This window comes from Rhinatrema bivittatum, chromosome 4 (genome assembly GCF_901001135.1).
Source record: "Rhinatrema bivittatum chromosome 4, aRhiBiv1.1, whole genome shotgun sequence".
Taxonomy (NCBI): Eukaryota; Metazoa; Chordata; class Amphibia; order Gymnophiona; family Rhinatrematidae; genus Rhinatrema; species Rhinatrema bivittatum.
Genome location: NC_042618.1, coordinates 154,849,539 through 154,872,528, shown reverse-complemented (window position 1 = coordinate 154,872,528; position 22,990 = coordinate 154,849,539). Strand labels below are relative to the sequence as shown.

The 22,990-nt window shown below is 42.3% G+C and overlaps 1 protein-coding gene across 2 annotated transcripts in view; it reads right to left on the bottom strand.

The window, feature by feature from the left end:
* The window catches only part of PRKD1 (protein kinase D1), a 558,208-nt gene that overhangs the window by 63,585 nt on the left and 471,633 nt on the right, over positions 1 to 22,990 (bottom strand). Inside the window, exons 12-14 of one of the 2 annotated variants that reach the window (XM_029599009.1) lie at positions 16,043 to 16,115; positions 11,563 to 11,669; positions 5,026 to 5,190 (exon numbers count right to left, since the gene is read on the bottom strand). In XM_029599009.1, the coding sequence (XP_029454869.1) occupies positions 5,026 to 5,190; positions 11,563 to 11,669; positions 16,043 to 16,115 (345 nt within the window). The remainder of the gene's footprint in view (positions 1 to 5,025; positions 5,191 to 11,562; positions 11,670 to 16,042; positions 16,116 to 22,990) is intronic. The other variant, XM_029599010.1, reaches the window with a different exon arrangement.

The following is a 22,990-nucleotide window of genomic DNA, read 5'->3' as shown; positions in this document are numbered from 1 at the left end:
CGCATGCAAGTTCCGGCCACGCTCATAAACCCTGGATTCTATATGCGCAAGCCTTCTAAAATCCAGGCGTTATCTGGCTAACTGTATGCACCATGATGAGGTAAATATGTGTGTATTTTTATATATTTGTGTTTGATTATGCTTTTATTTATTAAAAAATAATTTTTCCTGTATAATATACAACCAGATCTCTTTATTTAATTTAATTATATGACCTATTAGACCTAGGTATTTAAACCTCTGCATTTGCATATTTTACCTTGATATGAAATCATACATTTCTCACTTAGTGAAAACAGGGTACTATAAATTTAGGCTGCTGATACATTTAAAGCTGCTATTTGAGGCAGATAACTTTAGATTGGTCCCCCAGTCCCTCATATTTTTGGGTCTAGATAACTGTAACTCCCTTCTGCTTGGAATACCTGCTAATTCATTAAAGGTATTGCAACTCCAGATATACCTTCCAAGATCACTTAGGGAGCAGTGCATGTTCCCTAACCAAAGGTACCTGGTATTTCATATACTACCTGGCTTCACAAATTGATAAAACTTGTCAATGCTGTTGTCTGTCACCTTACCGTGTGTACAATACTCTATATTACTGCCAAATCCTAATGTCATATTATTGTTATAACTCTCACTTTCCTTTTCACTTGATTTGATCCTATCCAAGCCAAAGGGGATGGGGTGGGAAACGGGGGAAAGGGGAAGTTGGGAAGGGAATAATAAAACAAGGGAAGTTAAGGGTGTAAACAACGACCACAACCACTACCAAGTCACCGGATGATTCTGGGACTTGATGTCTTTGCTGGGATATACCAATCTGTACTGCACTATTACTGATGTTGCTATATGGTATGCACTACCTAGGTTATTTGATGTTTGTTAAGAGATTTTTGTTCTTATTAATGTGCAAGGCTCTGTCATGCACTGATGTTTGGTATAGTTTATATGTACTGTTTATTCTCCAGAAAATCAATAAAAATGATTACAAACAAAAAAGCATTGCAACTTTTGCAGAATTCTGCAGCAAAAGTATTAACTGATACATTCAAGTATGATCATATAACTCCTATCCCAGCAATGCTCCACTGGTTGCAGATTCAATATTGGATACAATGTAAGATTTTGACTTTAGTACACAAGATAATAAATAATAGGGATGTGCAGAGGGACGCCATACGTTGCATTCGTGATTCGGATTCGTCGGGGAGCAAATGCGTTGCATTCGGCCGTATGGCACCCCGATGCGTTAATACGGCGATTTATATTCGTGTCCCAGCTAAAATTAAAATTAACTACAACCCCCACCCTCCTGACCCCCCCAAGACTTACCAAAACTCCCTGGTGGTCCAGCGGGGAGTCCAGAAGCCATCCCCTGCACTCTCACACCCTCGGTGCCGGTTTCATCATGGCGCCGATAGCCTGTGTCACAGGGGCTACCGGTGCCATTGGTCAGCCCCTGTCACATGGTCACCGGCGCCATCTTGTGCTCCTACCATGTGACAGGGGCTGACCAATGGCACCGGTAGCCCCTGTGACATAGTATGGGCAAAGGCTATCGGCGCCATTTTGAGTCCTGGCATCGGACGGCCCCTGTGACATAGTGAGGGCAAAGGCGATCGGCGCCATTTTGAATATTGGCAGCAGATCGCCTTTGCCCTCACTATGTCACAGGGGACGACCGTCGGTACCTGTGACATAATGAGGGCAAAGGCGATCGGCGCCATTTTGAGTCCTGCCACCGGACGGCCGGCGTGCAGGAGGTCGCTCCCGGACCCCCGCTGGACTTTTGGCAAGTCTTGAGGGGGTCAGGAGGCCCTCCCAAGCTGGCCAAAAGTCCATATGGGTCCAACGGGGGTCCCGGAGCGATCTCCTACACTCCGGCCGTCCGATGCCAGGACTCAAAATGGCGCCGATAGCCTTTGCCCATACTATGTCACAGGGGCTACCGGTGCCATTGGTCAGCGCCTGTCACATGGTAGGAGCACAAGATGGCACCGATGGCCATGTGACAGGGGCTGACCAATGGCACCGGTAGCCCCTGTGACAAAGGCTATCGGCGCCATGATGAACCCGGCACCGAGGGTGTGAGTGCAGGGGGATGGCTGCCGGACCCCCCGCTGGACCACCAGGGAGTTTTGGTAAGTCTTGGGGGGTTCAGGAGGGTGGGGGGGTTGTTTAAATTTTTATTTAGGTGGCCGTATAATTTGGCGAATATTTGTGTATTCGTGGGGAATCGCTATACGTTTCGCTTCCCCACGAATACTACGAATAGTGCAGTATACGTTGCGGATCGCCAATACGGCGAAAACGAATGCACACCCCTAATAAATAATGAGGACACGTTATGACTAGGAGCAGCCTTATATGTGTACACCCCGCACCATACATGGAGATCATCAAATAAAGGCCTTTTGGTGATACAGAGTATTCCGCAAGCACATTTAGGGGAAGTGAGAAACCACACAATATCAGTGGCAGGACCAATTATGTGGAATAAAATGCCAGAATACTTGCGCATACAATCAGATACAAAAGCCTTCAAGAAAGAGCTAAAAAAGTGGAATTTTAACCAAGCATTCAAGGAAACCACCTAGCAAGACTGAGGAATATTTTTTGAATTGGATTTCTTCCAGGGTATTTTTTGTATTTTTGTATGGTTTGCTGATTGTATGTCTACATTAATATGTATGTTTTTATTTGTGAGCCACTGCGATTGCTGGAGTAATGGTTGATAAATGATTTTAAATAAATCTATATAAATAAAAATGTTAAATAGTTTGGCCAAAATCGCTAATCTAAGAAACCACTGAACCAATTGCTTTCAAATTTGGACACAACCTTCACTTTGCATACAGGAAGGTTCTTCTGTACTTACATTACAAATATGTCACACCTGTGACAGGTAAAATAGGTTTAAAATTTTTTTCCAGAAAACAGCGACATCTGCTGGACATAAGCGCCATCTGTTACACCTTACACTAACACTCACTACACTAATCATTTCGCCAGTCCAGGTCCAAGTTTCACGTTTCACTTCCATTGTAACACATTCGCGCACTTTTTTTGCCGGAAGATAACTATTTCCTTTACAGATAAAATAAACCCACCACCCTCCTCACACCCCCCACACACATGCCAAATTGATTTACTTCCCACAGCCTCCCAACACACACAAAACCACCCTCCTCACACACCCCACACACATGCCAAATTTATTTACTTCCCAGGCCCTCACAACACACACAAAACCTGACAGAAGTCCATGAGGCTCCAGCGGGGGGCCAGGACCGGTCCGGGACACATCTCCTACACTACGGCTGTCAGCTGCCAGCAATCAACATGGCGCCGACGGCCCTTTCCCTTACTATGCCACTCGGGGACACCATTGGCGGCAGTAGCCCATGTGACATAGTAAGGGCGAGGGCCCCTCGGCGCCATTTTCAGGACTGGCAGCCGGCGGACCTTTGCCCTTACTATGTCAGAGGACCTACCGCTGCTATTGCTCCACCCCACTGACATAGTAAGGGCAAAGGGCTGTCGGAACCCATTTCAGTGCTCGCAGCCGACGGACCAATGCCAATACATCGCTCCCGGACCGCTCCTGAACACCCGCTCCACTGACTGACATTTTTATCAGGTCTCGGGGGGTCTGGAGGGTGGGGGGTGGTAATGAATTTATTACGAACATCTTGGGGAGGGGTCACGGGGGGGCAGGTTTCATTCATTCAGCAACTCTGGGGGGGGCAGGGGGTGGGCTACTGGTTTTCGCAGGGCTGGGGGAGGGGGGCAGGAGAGTGTGGGGTGGCTAGTTTAAGAGAACTTTTCTCATAGGGTTGTTTTTTGGGGGAAGGGGGAGGTTCACACACTAATACATACACTAAACTTGCACGATCTCGGGAACGCACCAAAATGGCCCTCCCCAGACCACAAAACAAATTTAGAAGTGCACATTTGGTTAGGCACTCCCCTATTTGGCTACATAACGCGCACAGACGCCCAGGGACAGACCACATGTAGCACCAACAATTTTAATTTCCCAGGTCCTGGGAGGGGGCAGGCGGGTGGGGGGGGGTTATTATTTGATTTAAAGGGTTGGGGGGTGGGGGGTTCCCACAGAAATAGAAAGACAAAGGTTTTCTGATCTGAAGGGTAGGCAGTAGGCGGGGGGAGGTGACAGTGAGGGGAGGGAGAATGAGGGGGGAGGTGAGTGTCAGTGGTGGGAGAATGAGGGGAGAGGTGAGTGTGAGAAGATAGAGTTGGAGTGGGGACAGGGGAGGGAAGGGGGAGTGAGTGACCAAGGGGGAGGAGGATGAGTGACTGAGGTAAATGAGCAAGGGGAAGGGGGAGGGAGGGAAAAGAACCTGACTCTGCCACTGCAACGCGTGGCTGGGTACCGCTAGTAAATAAATAAAAAATAAACAAACAGCTCTCATTGAACACTTTTCAGTCCTTCTCCTGCACTCTTACTTCTTCACCTTCATTATGTGCTTTCTTATAACTCCACTCCTCTTCTCTGCATTCTTCTACACTGAAATCAGCTTTTTTGTACCACCTTCTCATTGTGTATCTCTGTCTTTCTGATAAAGTTTTCCTGTGTACTCAAGCTACCTCTTCTTCCCCTCAATTGGCTGAGCTAGGCCAGATTTTAGCATACTACGTGACGTGTATGCATGTGCTTGTAGCTCTGAAATACAGGACCACAAATCCATGCATATAATGGCGTAAAATCACAACTGGATCAACCTGGTACGACAAAAACAAAACATGGAGCTATAATCAATTTTCTCTGTTCTTCCTGACTTTCACATTTGCCTCGATGATAGGTTCTGCAGTTTGTTATTTTTGAAAAAGGCATTGCATGAAAACACTGTAAATGCACTGTAAAAATGCTCTAATAGACTATACATGAGCACAATAGTTCTGCACATCTGAGACTGGATGTGCAGTAAGGCACTCTGCAAATCCAATAAAGAAATAAAAAGGGTAAACATTATATTCTGATCACTTATCTCTTACCTGGGTAATTAAAAACTTTGTTAGCCGCTCTGGCAGTCTGCCCTTTTCACTCGACAGGATCATCTCCAGCATGTCTCCATGGAGCTTCTCCATAACAACGAACACCCGCTCGGCAGTCTCAAACATGCACTCAAGATTCACAACACCACGGTGATGGAGATTCTGCTTGAGGGAACAAAACCAATGCAAATGCAGCTATTCAGTGATGGGGCCACATCTTCTGCTTCTCTACAAGAGATTTTTCCTTATGAAGATGACACCTCAGCATTATAACCCCAGGGAAAATTGCTTCATCCAACGGGATCATGAATTATAAAGAGAAATATAAATCTTTGAAATTAGCAGAATTTAGTATTCCTTTCATGATAAAAGTCACTTTGTGAAACTGTAGCCTGTATGGGACTGTGCTGCAACCTTTGGCTCCTATCTGTTCAGATTGCTGTATGCAATCTTTTTACACACATCAGGTCGCAAAGAAAAATGCAGCCTACAACTCAAGTCCTGCTCTCTAATTGGCATCACCTTCAGAAGTAACACATGCTGAACTTTGTATTGTGTGTCCTTAAACAGGTACTGTATATTTTTTCCAGTACATCGGGCGCGAATGAGCTAAAAGTCATACAGCAGCCACACACATGCAGCCAATAAATGTCTACCATGAGGGACTTCAAAGCCTGCTATAAACTCTCTCAAACATCAGCAGTAAGGTTTTCAGTTGCAGAATCTTAAAATCTCAGTGCAACACTGCCACCAAAGCAGTAGCAGCACTATGTAAGCACTATGGCCAGAGAAATTACATATCATAAGAAGTCCAAAACCTTCAGGGAGCTATAAATCACCTTTACTCTCAGAGGGAAGCAGGTCTGTGATCTTGGAGAGCTGCCTCCCATCTTCAGAGTGTCCCCACTTGTTGATTTATCAAGAATTGGGTGAAATTACTTTGGACATGGAGTGGACAATTTTTAGAGCTATTTACCTGGGTAAATTATCCTGCCTGAAAATTTCCCTCCTCAGGAAAAGCAAGAAGCAAATACAGGGTTCATAACTCATGAACTTTGAACTGCAGTAAATACTGGGGCATTCCTGAGCATGTGTTTAGTCAGGAAGTAAAGTGCACATACAGAAAGGCCTTGCAAGACTGTGTGTGTACCCCTCCCCCCCCCCCTTTTATGTTACCTGCAGAAAAAGGAGATACAAAGTCAATTGGGGACTTTTGAACTCATGTATCTTCATAAGAAACATTTCTTTAAAAAAAAACAAAAAAAAAAAACGATGTGTAGTTTTCTTTGAAAATTGCTACCAGTTACATGGGTTCAAAACTACCCATGGACTTTGAAAATAGGTGGGTGTGATACCATGAGTAGTCTTGGGCAGCCAAAGAACAGTCTCAGGTTGGAGTCTGGCTGTTCTCTCATAACCTTTTTATTAATGACAAGAAATCAAAACAAAAGCAGCTCTGCTTAGTTTAGCAGTTCTCAAAACAAAGACAACAGTATAATACACAGTTCAGAAGTATTGGCCTTCCCTTTGATTCCTTCTCTTCCCTGGGGCCTCCTCTCCCCTCCTAGGGCCTCACTAGTTATTCACTCTCCCTAGGGAACTGCCCGGACCAAGATTCCCTGCTGCTATAAGGCTTAAGGTGGACTGGGTCAAATGTTTGGAGCTGCTCCTTTAAGACATTCTGAGGTTTTCTCCTGCATATCCCTTCACAGTGAGCTACTGAAAATTGACCCCTTAATACCTAATCACTAAGGGGTCTATTTTTTTTTTTTTTAAAGTGCGGGGTGTCCATGTGCGCAAGGTTCCCGGCACGCGCACACAGACAGTGTGCGCGTGCCGGGAAAGGCCTTCCTGCGGCGATGCAGGAAGGCCTTTCCCAGTTCCCTCCCAGTCTGCTCCAATCAAGGAGCAGACTGGGAGGGAACTTCCCTAACCCTAACCTTCCTCCTTCTTCCCATCTCCTCCCTGACCCCTAAACTATCCCTACCTAACACCCCCCCCTTTTTTTTTTTTAATATACTTCTGCTCTGGAGGAGCAGTATCTTCTGTGTGCTGGCCGGCTGCCGGCATGTGCTTCCTTGGGGACAGCGGCTATTGGTGCTGTCCCGGCCCACCCCTTTTAAAATCGGGCCACTAGTGTTTTTCCCATAGACATAAAATGGGAGAAGAGCCTTAATAAATCTGGCTCTTAGTTTGTGGTCTATATAATAAAGATGCTAAAATTTATAACATGATAAGTCAAAGATAAATAAAAACTGATTAGTAAAAAGCATAGTCTGTACAGAGGGGTCGAACAATCCAAATATAAATGATTCCAGGAGACTGGATGAACTTTGTGATACTGTGGGTTTAAAGGCATTTAGTCTTTGTCACAAAGAGGGTAATTTTCAAAGACATCCTGTATGTTTGCGCATAGGTTTCCCTGGACTGAGTGGAGGGATTTCTGGGGGCAGAGTTGAGTTGGGGTTTGGACTTACACACATAACTTGTGCATTTTCAAAAACATGCATGTAAATTTTCTTGAAAGGTTTCCATACACATAATAGCCTGTAAATTTGGTAGGGATGTGCAGAGGGAAAAGATACATTGCTATTCGGTATTCGTTGCGCTGGGACCCAAATCCGTTGCATCTGTTTTCATAGGGGGAAACCCGATTTGTCCATTAGTTGCATTCAGTATTCATTTTCCATTAAAGTTGGAAAAACAAAAAAAAACCCATCCCAACCTTTTAAATGTAATTAACTACAACCCCCCACCCTCCTGACCCCCCCCCCAAAGACTTGCCAAAAGTCCCCGGCCATCCATTGCTCCTACCATGTGACAGGGGCCAACCAATGGCACCGGTAGCCCCTGTGACATAGTAAGGGCAAAGACTATCGGCGCCATTTTGAATACCGGCAGCCAACGGCACGAGTGCAGGAGATCGCTCCAGGACCCCCGCTGGACTACCAGGGACTTTTGGCAAGTCTTGGGGGGGTCAGGAGGGCGAGGGTTTTATTTGTTAATGATATGTTGCATTCGTGGGGGTTCGCCATACATTTCGTGGACCCACGAATGCAACGAATAGGGACCTGTACGTTGCGGATTGCGCATTCATTCAAAATGAATGCACATCCCTAAAATTTGGTAGAGTGTTTTTCAAAGCAAAGTTATCAGCACAAGACTGCTTTGAAAACTGATGTAACGTATGTGTATATTTGTCATGTAATTTAGGCAGGCTGCTATCAAATTACCCCCTAAGCATGGACTACAGGGCTCAGTCATACAAAGGGAGGAGGCATTCTTTTAGCAACTAAAAAGGACCTCAGATTCTCGCTACAGCAATCCAATCCCAACTCAAAACTTGAATTCGGCTTCTTCACCTCAGACAAGCTACAAATCCTTCTCGTATATGCCCCCCCAGGACTCTTGGAATCAGATGCCTCACCACTGGTTGAATTAACCTCTTCCCTCATCAACTTTGACTCGCCAGCCATCATTCTAGGGGATTTCAACATGCACGTTGATAACCCTACTCCATCACCTAACTGTGAAACTCTCCTCACTGCTCTCACAGCGCTAGGCTTCACTCAAATAGTTAATAAACCCACCCACAAAGCCGGCCACACGTTAGACCTGATCTTCGTTAACGCTGCAATCAAGTCAGTTTCTACACCTAATTGCACAAAGGTCCCGTGGTCAGATCACTATCTCATAACTACTTCATTCTCTATAAAAGATACCAACCCGGCTTGCATTCCTTTGCCCTCCTTCAAATACAGGAAAACTTGCTCCCCTGAAGACCTTAATAATCACCTATCTCCACTACTCCACCAACTGGACCTTACTGATCCGAACGCAGCACTTCGATCATGGAACACAATTACCGAAACGATAGCCAACAAGCTATGCCCGCTTATTACAAAAAAACCACACCAGAATTCCTCCAAAAGACAGCCATGGTTCTCAGCAGAATTAAGAAAGCTCAAACTCCAACTAAGACAAAATGAGGCTAAATGGCGCAAAAACCCAGGAACCATCACCCTTTCAATCTACAAATCATCCCTGCATCAATACAAATCAAGCACCCTAAGATCCAAGAGGGACTACTACGCCTCGAAGATACACGACCTTATTTTCGATGCCAAAGCCCTCTTCAGCTATGTAGCCAACCTCACACAAGTAAACCAACCTGAGATTACACATGACCAAGCTCAATCAAAAGCAGAAGAACTAGCTCTTTTCTTCAACAACAAAATCAACACTCTCCTATCGCAGCTCCCCAAGAACCCCACTGTTCCATTAACTACTCCTCAACCCTCAATCAACTACACTCGGTTAGAAGAACTTGACACAACTTCATCCGCTGAGATCCAAAGAATTCTTAGGAAAATGAAACCATCCTCTCATCCCTCGGATCACATCCCAACCAAACTACTACTAGCAATTCCAGAATCTATCTCCAAATCCCTGGCAGACATCATAAATTGCTCCCTCACACAAGGACTCTACCCGGACAACCTCAAACTTGCCTCACTCAAACCCCTTCTCAAAAAACCAAATCTAGACCCAAACGATCCTAACAATTTCAGACCGATAGCCAACCTCCCATTCATAGCCAAGATAATGGAAAAATTGGTAAACTCTCAACTTTCAAACCACATTGAAGACAACAACCTTCTATTTCCATCACAATACGGATTCCGTAAAACCTTAAGCACGGAAGCCCTCCTCATCTCTATGACTGACCACATCATCCTAGGATTAGACAAAGGACAAGCCTTCCTTCTGATACTACTCGACCTCTCATCTGCATTTGATACGGTCAATCACTCCCTTCTCATCAACCAATTATCAGCCATAGGTATTTCAGGCACTGCCCTATCATGGTTCAAAACCTTCCTCAGCAACAGAGGTTATAAGGTCAAGATTCATAATAAAGAATCCTCTCTACACCCCGCAGCCGTAGGAGTCCCTCAGGGCTCATCCCTGTCTCCTACCCTGTTTAACATTTATCTGTTACCCTTATGTAAACTTCTCACTGACCTCAATCTCAAACATTTTCTCTACGCTGACGATATTCAGGTCCTGATCCCCATCGAAGAATCGCTCGCAAAAACAATGTCGCACTGGGAATCCTGCCTCCAAAACATCAAACAACTTTTTACAAGCCTCAACCTGATACTAAACTCATCAAAAACGGAACTTCTACTCATCACTCCAGAAAACAGCTCCATCACATACACTCATCCTACCGTACTAAGCACTACACAAGTGAGAGATCTAGGAGTTCAAATTGACAATCACCTAAATATGAAAGCTAACATCAACAAAACCACCAGAGACTGCTTTTACAAGCTCCAAGTGCTGAAAAGAATACGACCTCTCTTCCACACACATGACTTCAGAACGATCCTACAATCAATCATTTTCGCAAAGCTGGACTATTGCAATACCATCATGCTTGGTCTCCCTTCATCACACACCAAACCATTACAAATGGTACAAAATGCCTCCGCCCGTATACTCACCAACACCAGGAGAAGAGAACACATAACACCGATCTTGATGGACCTCCATTGGCTGCCCATACACTTCAGAATAATCTACAAGGCCATTCTCACCATCTTCAAAAATATCCATCAATTAGCCCCAATCGATCTCCATATTCCCCTCCGATTACACCATTCCATAAGACCGACAAGAGATGCTTACAAAGGATCACTTCAAGTACCTCCAGCCAAGACTACCAGACACATCACGCTTAGAGATCGGGCATTCTCCACAGCCGGTCCAACATTATGGAACTCCATTCCCCCGGATCTTAGAATGGAACCCAACATCTCAATATTCAAGATAAGACTCAAAACGTGGCTGTTCACACAGGCCTTTCCTAACTCCAACCCCATCTAATCTCCCTTCACGCAACAAGCTCCGCTAGTATTAGCGTTAATAGCCACCTTTCAAAATGTTATTTATACTTATATTTCAATATCTAATCTTCTTTTCCCTTCTCATTCCAAGTTATTGTTGTCCTTATATGTAACTGCTTTTTTGCACTTTTGTTAAATGGTAAAGTTTCACCCCTGTTTCTTGTGAACCAGCATGATGGGACCACTGTCTTGAATGTTGGTATATAAAAAACTTAAATAAATAAATAAATAAATAAATAAATGCTATTAACATTGTTCTGTTACCACTTGGTACTATTTCTCTCCTTTACCTCAAACTCTAAGTTCCTACTAAGTTAGCCATGTTATTTATACCCAATTGTTGGATGTAATTGTATATATTTGTTTAATTGTTCAATCTGTTTGATGTAATTTTCTGTTCCTTGTTCTGTGTAAACCGAAGTGGTATGCACAAGTGCATGAACTCCGGTATATAAAAGCCTTTAAATAAATGCGGCAAGCTAAGTATTTATTTATTTATTTATTTATTTATTTAAAGTTTTTGGTATACCGACATTCGTTAAGAAAACATCACATCGGTTTCCATGGAACAAAAAGTAGCCAACAGGGCTTTACAATGAAACTGAAGGATTGCCACTCCCGGTACCTGAAGGATTGCCACTTCATTACGAAGCTGACTTTCCTGCTTGGTTGGAAATCTCAATTTGTCAATTATTTTAATTGCTACATCTCTTCCTGTTTTCCGATGTTTCCCTGAAAGAAAGAGCAGATGATGGTCAACACGCAGAGGGGCATTCAGTGAAAGAATGTTTGATTGGCTGTAACACAAACAGAACTTCTTTTCCTTCCTACTCCTTTGTGAAGGTTACCATGAAAAAACTCTACAATAGTCAATAGAGATGTGAATCGGTACTGGAATCTTCCGGTATCGTGTTCGTAGAACCACGGGAAATCTTCATTTCCCACGACTCTGACCGTTTTTTTTTTTTCGGCTGACCCGAGTCGAAAAAAAACCCCCACCCCAACCCTTTAAATCTAATTATTTAGAATCCCCCACCCCCGACCCCCCCCAAAACTTTCCTAAAGTACCTGGTGGTCCAGCGGGGGTCCCGGGAGCGATCTCCCGCTCTTGGGCCGTCGGCTGCCAGTAAACAAAATGGCGCCAAAGGCCCTTTGCCCTTACCATGTGACAGGGGATATCAGTGACATTGGCCGGCCCCTGTCACATGGTAGGAGCAATGGGTGGCCGGTGCCATCTTAAAAAAATGGTGTGGGCCATCCATTGCTCCTACCATGTGATAGGGGCCTGCCAATGGCACCGATAGCCCCTGTCACATGGTAAAGGCAAAGGGCCATCGGTGCCATTTTGATTAGTGGCAGCTGATGGTCCAAGAGCAGGAGATCGCTCCCGGGACTCCCACCAGACCACCAGGTACTTTAGGAAAGTTTTTGGGGGGTCAGGAGGGTGGGGGATTCTAAATTAGATTTAAAGGGTCAGGTGGGTTTGGGGTTTTTTTTTCTGTGCCCGTTCTTCCCCCCCTCACCCAAAACGATAAGAAAATCACATGAAAATTTTGTGGGGTTTTTCTATTGCTTTCAAGGACTCCCCGATACTTGATGGATTAGAAAATATTGTATGTTATTTTCATCCGTCAGAAAAACGATTCACATCCCTAATACTCAATGGTACTTTAGCACAGTGTTTCCAAACCCTCTCCTGAAGGCACACCTAGCTAGTCGAGTTTTCAGGACCACCACAATGAATATGCATGAGATAGATATGCATACACTGAAGACCCAGTGTATGCAAACCTATTTCATGCATATTCATTAGAGATATCCTGAAAACCATACCATTTAGATCAGCTTCCAGGAGAGGGTTGGGAAACACTGCCTTGGAATACCACTAATATCCCCTTCTGAGTGGGTTACTTCAGGCCTTTCAATGCTTAAATTAATGTACTGTTTATGCAAGCATGTCCACTGCAGCAGGGATTATCAGGAGGCAGTCACCCTTGCAGACAGGTATCCAAGGGAGGGTGAAAGCAATTATCTGTGAAGAACCCAAATGCTATCAGAAAATGGAATTTGCATTTTGAAAAAGTTTGAAACTTTAGGTACCTGTTCTTCAATCTATCACATCAGCAAGTTAATGCCTCCTTAATTTCGCTTCAGTTTGGCTGATGCTTTTTCATTTTCTAACTACAATCATAACACCCCACAGATGTTGCACAGCCCTGACTGGGCAGGACAGTCAGTGCTGACATCTGTTACGCTCACAATATCACTGGGATATCACTGGGATGCTCTAACAATTGCTCTGATTCCTGCCACTACATCTCTGCTCTTGCACTGCCAAAATAACCTACACTCCCGGTGAGTACCACTCAAAAGGATTTACATGCTTACAACTGGATTTTACATTTATAAATGCACTTTATGTTTGTAAGGTGATTTTTGAAAATTGCTATAATATATGTCATTGAATTGTCCTTAGGATTTATCCGCGTAAGTGCACTTTAACAGGACAATTTTAAAATGAGTGTGCATGCGCCCATACATGCACGTATCTGTGCACAAGCGGATATGCTGGAATTTTAAATCATGTGTGCATAAGATTTCAAATACACCTATCGTGCGTATGTTCCTAATTTTAAGAGGTTACTTGAGCAAACCTACTTTGCACATCTTCCGTAGGACTTTACTGGCTTTAAAATGGTTATGCAAGCAGATTTTAAAACATGCTCGCACAAGGGACATTCCCAGTTTTTTCAGTTAGTCCACCAGTTTGCCCAGTTAATATCAAGGTCTTCCTGACCCCTCTTGTTCTTCATCCTGCACTCCCCAGCTGACCCTGACCCCCCACCCTGTCCTATAAGCCCTAAAACGCGAGATCTATAGACTTGCTCCTTATCAGGAGCAGCAGTAAACTTACGCAGCTAACAAGCCGATGTGCGCAGTAGCCTCTAGTTTTAAACCACAGAATTAGGTGCGTGTTTGCCCCGCACTGGAACGACCATGTCCCGTCTCTTTTCCGCCCCCTTATTTTTGGCACACGCACAGGTATATATGTGTGTAGATCATGGCTTTTAAAATCTGCATTGCTTGCACGCAGCCCACATACGCGCATTTGTAGGCATTTTTGCGTGAGAAATGCTTTTAAAATAGACTTCTAAGCGCGTAAATGACTTTCAAAAATTGTTACAATAGTATGTTACATTTACATATGTAACTCCTTTGAAATTACTTTCAATAATGTTAATGCATTTTAGGGGGTACAAGATAACAATTAACACATCTCTCTCATAGGGATATGCCGTTGGAAATGAATCAGGACATGCCAACATCATATTTGGTTTCATTTTCGAAACAAAAGAAAATCAAACAAAACATAGTTTTCTTTTTATTTTGTGCCACTATCACCATTAAACAAAAGGTCTGCCATTTTAAAACAGCTTTCCCTCTCCCCCCCCCCCCCCCCCCTATATTTTCTCCCTTCCCCTGCAGTCCCCTCTCTTTACTTACATTAAAGCTGGGTCCATGACTCCTGGGGGCAGGAGCAATCCCCACTCATTCCTGTACCACCGGTGCTGTTTCTCATAATGATGCTGGACTTTTGAAATTTTGCCACACAAAAATGGTGCTGGATAGATCAGTCATACATTTGGGTAACACCATCTGACACTGCTGAGAATGGAATGTTTAACTAACAAGAGTTACTCATCTGGCCACTATTACAGTCTTCTTTCTAGGTAAGTAACTGGATGAAAGAATTGATATGTGAACTATTGCCCATTTCCAAATCCTGATGGTCTCTAAACAGAGGGGAAGAGAACCAAATCCTGATTGTTTGTTGATGAATGAGATGAAGTAGAGGTTTGTGATACTGAAGGATGAGAATATTTTGATTTCAGTGTTGTTGATATCCTGAGGTTGTAGTCTAGATTTTATAGCCCTAAGGGACAGTTCAAAGCAAAATAAGCAATTTGAAGCATTATGTTCAAGTCCTAGACAGGGCATACATTTAGCATGGTGGTCAGTTATGGACATTTTTCTTTACATGAGGGAAACCATTTAAATCCTCTTGACCACTCGTCAGCAAGGGAAAATGCATTTGTCTTAGTCTACAGAAAAAGACTGACTGAGGGGAACTGGAAGCATGCAGTTGTGTGGTGCCAACTGTGCATGAGCAGAAAGGCTTTTTAGGTCTTTCAAGTTCTAGCTATTAAAATGTTCCATTCTTGGCAAAATCAGATGACATCACCTACATGTTGACTCATCCTGGGTTTTTTTTTTCATGGAGAAAAATCTTCTATAACCAGTTCTGCTTTGGCTGTTTAAGCAAACATCCTATCCACTGGCAATCAATGCTTAATAAGCACAGCATAGGCAATGCATTTCCAGGCCTTTGGAGGGCAATCAATAAGCATCCACAGAGAATGCCACTTTCATATGGAGGTACATACAGATTTACACGGAAGTATGCAACCTTTTTAATGGTCTGTGCACCGATGCAAAACACAGCTCTTGAGAGACATGTTTAAAATGAATGCATTAACCATTATATTTTTATTAACTAGATAAAAGGATTTGATAGGCAATCTTACTTTCAGATATGGACCACAAAGAAGGGATACGTGAATCACCATAATCCAAAATGCTGAGGTGGTGTGTGAGATGCCTTTTTGTAAGCCACAAAAACACACTGGGATTCACATAGGATAGCATCAGCTGTAGTAGTTATATTTAAGATGGAAATGTAAGTACTAAGGTGTGTCCAAAATGGACTCCATCTGATAAGTGGAAAACCAGCCAGTAACCAGGTCAGGTCTATAATGATAAGTGACTGGTGGCCTATGTGAAATGAACTGTAGTCTTAGTTCAATTCCCATTGCTCAGCTGTACTCATCACTAAAACCACCTTTATGAGTAGTGCTCAATTTAACAGTCTCAGAAGAGAGGCTGAGCAAGCGCAGAAACTGAATTAGTCCATTATCTTTCTAGGTGTAGTCCCTGTACAAGAGGGTTGAGGAATCTGGGCAGAATGATGAAAGAAACCTGCACTGCTACTGCACGCTCCGCCCGGGTCCTGTGGGTAAAAAAATATCATTTTTAGATGGGCTCACCGCCATAAACAATTCCAAACTGTCCTGATCCCAACACTTCATCTGGAAAGATCTGATATACTGTGCTTATATCCTGTGGATAAAAGAAAACAATATTTTGAATCATGTATCATTGTCTTGAAAGGGAAAGATGAAGTATGCTGTTCATGAAAGTACACAACACTAATAACAGCACATCACTGGGGGTTATGAACCAACATAGAATTTACCAACATACAGTGCATGTACCTGGAATAGGTGCACCTACTCATATGCTGCTCATGGCAACATGCTGGTTTATGATCTGCCCAGATCAATGTGCAATGTGTCAGTTTGCTTTGGGTATATATATATGTATATATATATAGTAAAAATCTAATGGCATGAGAAAAATATAAATGTAGTCAGGAGGAGTCTAATAAAAATACAAAACACACAATGGTCCTCCTCTCACAACAAATATTGAACAGCTTAAAAGTATAATTACAATTGTAAACAATTGTTATTGCACATCAATTATTTAAAAATATTTTACTGACACTGGTTCTGTTAACCAAATGTACCCAAAAATAGATTATACCAAAGCAAATAACACAAAACAAAAAGTAGTTATCCAATCATTCATACTCACATCATTAAAAATATATATATATATATACAAGAATAAATATCTATGTATTACTATTACAACAACCACAGTTACAAGCAACAGAGTATATTGAAATGTTAAAAACAATTTTTTTTCCAAAAAACTCTCTTATATATGGTCCAATTTTCCAGTGTAGTTTCTCATAATCCTTTTTTTTTTAAACAGAGTGGGTAATTCCATGCCGATAAGCTGTAGCTGTATTTTCAAACTCGTTTTAAAGTCTGAAATCTATTTCTTTTCCAGAGATTAGCACACATAAAATGAACCCTCACTGTACTTCCAGCTGTTGCCAGATATTATGGACCCTTACAAAGACCTTAGTTTCACCCTACTATGGGCTTCCTCGGGGGAAACAGTAATCAGCCTAAATTTAATATGATTGATCAGAATATTATTCTCAACTGGGCTTCAACCATACTGAGTCCAGTTTCTAACTGCATCACAAACCAGGCATTTTCAACCTTTTATTAATTAGGACGTGCATTGCCACTAGAAAATCAATAAAGAACTCAATTGAAAACTTATCCCTCCTGTTGTCCCACAACATAAAACATATCTCAAATCTATCCTAAACAAGATCATATAAAAAATAGCATTTAGTGAACCTTTAAAATAAGGGACCTCTAAATGATACCTCAAGTACTTATTTGTCTATTTACATCAGAAGAATTTAAATTTTCCTAATCTTTCTTCCTAAAATTCATAATGCAAAACACTTTATATTACCCCCATCTTACCTTAACTAGTGAAATAACCAACTCATCAGTCTGATAAACTGCTGCTTAATGGCAGCCATTCCCTACCTAAACGCCAACAGGAAATGGCATTATTTATATGCAAAAGCTCTGGAATCTAACAACTTTAATAGTCTATTAACACAACAATTCCCACTTGGTAGCCTGATTTAACCCAAAGAGACAATGGTTTATCATTTTGAAATGGTGGCTTACCCCTTCCATTGTAGACAATAGGGGTGTGCATTCGATCCCTACGAATTGGGAATATGCAACGTATAGGGCCATATTCATTGTATTCGTGGGGAAGCGAAACGTATCGTGATTCCCCACAAATACAACGAATCTTCGCCGAATTATTCGGCCACCTAAAGGAGCCAATTTAAACAAACCCCCCACCCTCCTGACCCCCCCAAGACTTACCAAAACTCCCTGGTGGTCCAGCGGGGGGTCCGGGAGCCATCTCCTGCACTCACAGCCTCGGCTGCCGGTATTCAAAATGGCGCCGATAGCCTTTGACCTACTATGTCACAGGGGCTACCGGTGCCTTTGGTCAGCCCCTGTCACATGGCCATCGGTGCCATCTTGTGCTCCTACCATGTGAGGGGCTGACCAATGGCACCGGTAGCCCCTGTGACATAATAAGGGCAAAGGCTATCGGCGCCATTTTGACTACTGGCAGCCGACGGCTCGAGTGCAGGCGATCGCTCCCGGATACCCGCTGGACCACCAGGGACTTTTGGCAAGTCTTGGGGGACCCTCCTGACCCCCACAAGAGTGCAGGAGATGGCTCCCGGACCCCCCGCTGGACCACCAACGACTTTTGGTAAGTCTTGGGGGGTCAGGAGGGTGGGGGGTTGTAGTTAATTTAATTTTAGGGGGAAACAAATAGGAATTAATGTATAAACGTATCGAGGGGCCCCTTTGCCGAATGCAACGTATCTGCCCCCGACAAATACGAATCCCGAATGCAACATATGGCATCTCTCTGCACATCCCTAGTAGACAAAAACTGAAATGAAAACTGCAGACTTTGCATACAGTGCAACAATGGAAAATAGAACAATAAAATATAGAAATATAAAAAATCATAATTGTAAAGTCACACTAATAAAAAAAAAATACTATTTCCAAAGTTAATGAATAGAATAACAGCCCAATTAAAAACTCATAGACAAATTTCCATAACACCAATGCAATATTTCAAAACAGCAGTCATAATAAACAAAAAACAATAAATAAAACTAATAAGGATTAAAAATTCCCCCTGTTTTCTATACTTGAGAATTTTTTATTTCAAGTCAGCCTGAAATTGTTTTGAATTAGTAAGGGGTGGGGACACATTTCTCCTCTCTCCCCCCCACATACACACACAAACATTAATGCTCTCTCCCCCCCCCCCCCCCCCCCCCCCCCCCCGCCAGTATATGAAATCAACAACAGCAGTAGTGTTGCCCTTGGACATGCTCCATGGTCTGTACACCTCCTCTTTCCTCCTGTTTGCAGTCACATACGTGAGTAGGCGTTACTCATAAGAACATAAGAACATGCCAAACTGGGTCAGACCAAGGGTCCATCAAGCCCGGCATCCTGTTTCCAACAGTGGCCAATCCAGGCTATAAGAACCTGGCAAGTACCCAAAAACTAAGTCTATTCCATGTTACTGTTGCTAGTAATAGCAGTGGCTATTTTCTAAGTCAACTTAATTAATAGCAGGAAATGGACTTCTCCTCCAAGAACTTATCCAATCCTTTTTTAAACACAGCTATACTAACTGCACTAACCACATCCTCTGGCATCAAATTCCAGAGTTTGTGCGTTGAGTGAAAAAGAACTTTCTCTGATTAGTTTTAAATGTGCTACATGCTAACTTCATGGAGTGCCCCTTAGCCTTTCTATTATCTGAAAGAGTAAATAACCGATTCACATCTACCCGTTCTAGACCTCTCATGATTTTAAACACCTCTATCATATCCCCCCTCAGCCGTCTCTTCTCCAAGCTGAAAAGTCCTAACCTCTTTAGTCTTTCCTCATAGGGGAGCTTTTCCATTCCCCTTATCATTTTGGTCGCCCTTCTTTGTACCTTCTCCATCACAATTATATCTTTTATGAGATGCAGCGACCAGAATTGTACACAGTATTCAAGGTGGGGTCTCACCATGGAGTGATACAGAGGCATTATGACATTTTCCGTTTTATTCACCATTCCCTTCCTAATAATTCCCAACATTCTGTTTGCTTTTTTGACTGCTGCAGCACACTGAACCGATGATTTCAATGTGTTATCCACTATGACGCCTAGATCTCTTTCTTGGGTGGTAGCACCTAATATGGAACCTAACATTGTGTAACTATAGCATGGGTTATTTTTCCCTATATACATCACCTTGCACTTATGCACATTAAATTTCATCTGCCATTTCGATACCTAATTTTCCAGTCTCACAAGGTCTTCCTGCAATTTATCACAATCTGCTTGTGAGTTAACTACTCTGAACAATTTTGTATCTGCAAATTTGATTACCTCACTCGTCGTATTTCTTTCCAGATCATTTATAAATATATTGAAAAGTATGGGTCCCAATACAGATCCCTGAGGCATTCCACTGCCCACTCCCTTCCACTGAGAAAATTGTCCATTTAATCCTACTCTCTGTTTCCTGTCTTTTAGCCAGTTTATAATCCACAAAAGGACATCACCACCTATCTATCCCATGACTTTTTACTTTTCGTAGAAGCCTCTCATGAGGAACTTTGTCAAACGCCTTCTGAAAATCCAAGTACACTACATCTACCGGTTCACCTTTATCCACATGTTTATTAACTCCTTCAAAAAAGTGAAGCAGATTTGTGAGGCAAGACTTGCCTTGGGTAAAACCTTGCTGACTTTGTTCCATTAAACCATGTCTTTCTATATGTTCTGTGATTTTGATGTTTAGAACACATTCCACTATTTTTCCTGGCACTAAAGTCAGGCTAACCGGTCTGTAGTTTCCCGGATCGCCCCTGGAGCCCTTTTTAAATATTGGGGTTACATTAGCCACCCTCCAGTCTTCAGGTACAATGGATGATTTTAACGATAGGTTACAAATATTTACTAATTGGTCTGAAATTTCATTTTTTAGTTCCTTCAGAACTCTGGGGTGTATATCATCTGGTCCAGGTGATTTAAGAACATAAGAACATAAGAAATTGCCATGCTGGGTCAGACCAAGGGTCCATCAAGCCCAGCATCCTGTTTCCATCAGAGGCCAAACCAGGTCACAAGAACCTGGTAATTACCCAAACACTAAGAAGGTCCCATGCTACTGATGCAATTAATAGCAGTGGCTATTCCCTAATTAAACTTGATTAATAGCCGTTAATGGACTTCTCCTCCAAGAACTTATCCAAACCTTTTTTGAACCCAGCTACACTAATTGCACTAACCACATCCTCTGGCAACAAATTCCAGAGCTTTATTGTGCGTTGAGTTTGTTCAGTTTGTCAATCAGGCCTACCACATCTTCTAGGTTCACCGTGATTTGGTTCAGTCCATCTGAATCATTACCCATGAAAACCTTCTCCAGTACGGGTACCTCCCCAATATCCTGTTCAGTAAACACCAAAGCAAAGAAATCATTTAATCGTTCCACGATGGCCTTATCTTCTCTAAATGCCCCTTTAACCCCTCGATCATCTAACGGTTCAACTGACTCCCTCACAGGCTTTCTGCTTCAGAAATATTTTAAAAAGTTTTTACTGTGAGTTTTTGCCTCAATGGCCAACTTCTTTTCAAATTCTTTCTTAGCCTGTCTTATCAATGTCTTACATTTAACTTGCCAACGCTTATGCATTATCCTATTTTCTTCTGTTGGATCCTTCTTCCAATTTATTTTATTTATTTAAATATATTTATTTATTTATTTAAAAACTTTTCTATACCGTCGTTTAGTGATGCACCATCACAATGGTTTACATTTAGGCACAAAATAGGTTTGGTTTGCTTTCTAAGTTATCCATGGGGTGCCAATATTTTACGGTTACATAGTTCATAATATACTCTAAATGAGAAGTGTGTTTGAGATACTGTTTATATGATACTGTGGTAATCATATGTGATAACTGTTTTAATTTAAAATTTAATTATGATTAAAACAAAAAAGTAACATTCTGCTTTTTATAGGTGGCTTTCAGCTGTAGGAATTTTTGCATGAGGATCTTTTGGCTAAAATAGTTTCTTTCATCTTCCCTTTTCAACCATGCGGTAATCGTTTTGCCTTCTTTCCACCTTTTTTAATATGTGGAATACATCTGGACTGTGCTTCTAGAATGGTATTTTTTAACAATGACCACGCCTCTTGCACACTTTTTACCCGCTCCTTTCAGTTTTTTTCTAACAATTTTTCTCATTTTATCAAAGTTTCCTTTTGAAAGATTAGCACGAGAACCATGGATTTGCTTACTGTCCCCCTTCCAGTCATTAATTCAAATGTGATTATATTATGATCACTATTGCCAAGCAGCCCCACCACCATTGCCTCTCTCACCAAATCCTGTGGTCCAATGAGAATTAGATCTAAAATTGCTCCCTCTCTTGTCAGTTCCTGAACCAATTGCTCCATAAAAATGTCATTTATTCCATCCAAGAAACAAAGCGGAAGCCGATCCAAATTGCTGATGAGCGAAGAAACAAAGGAGATCAGTGTAAAAGTAACCTTCATTGGAAAAAGCCCAACTCTGGCCGGGTTTCACTCCCACAGGAGCTGCCTCAGGGGCTATCGTTGGTGAGTATCTTCAATTGTGAAAGATACAATAAGCAATCATCACTGTTATTCAATCCAGACAGAGCAACTTGGTGTTGTGATCTTCAACATGTATTAAAACAAAAAGATGAGTCAGATGCTGTTAAAGCATCTTTCTGAAAGCCGGTTCTGTGTGATCACTACGCAGCCGTGGTGAAAACACACTGTATATATTCAAAGTCTGCTTCAACATGTATTAGAAATGGAAAAAAACATAAAAATGTCATTTATTCCATCCAGGAACTTTATATCTCTGGCATGTACCGATAATACATTTAACCAGTCAATATTGGGGTAATTGAAGTCTCCCATTATTACTGCACTACCAGTTTGGTTAGCTTCCTTAATTTCTCTTAACATTTCACTGTCAGTCTCACCATCTTGACGAGGTGGACGGTAGTATACTCCTATCGCTATACTCTTCCCCAACACACAAGGGATTTCTACCCATAAAGATTTGATTGTGCATTTAGTTTCATGCAAGATGTTTATCCTGTTGGACTCTATGCCATCCTGGACATAAAGCCCTACATTGCCTCCCGGGTGCTCCTCTCTGTCATTGCGATATAATTTATACCCTGGTATAGCAATGTCATATTGGTTGTCCTTCTTCCACCATGTCTCTGAGATGCCAATTAAGTCTATGTCATCATTCACTGCTATACAGTCTAATTCTCCCATCTTACTTCTTAGACTTCTGGCATTAGCATACAAACATTTCAAAGTTTGTTTTTTGTTTGTATTTTCATTCTGCTTTTTAATTGATAGGGATATGTTAGAATTTTTTAGCTCAGGTGAGTTT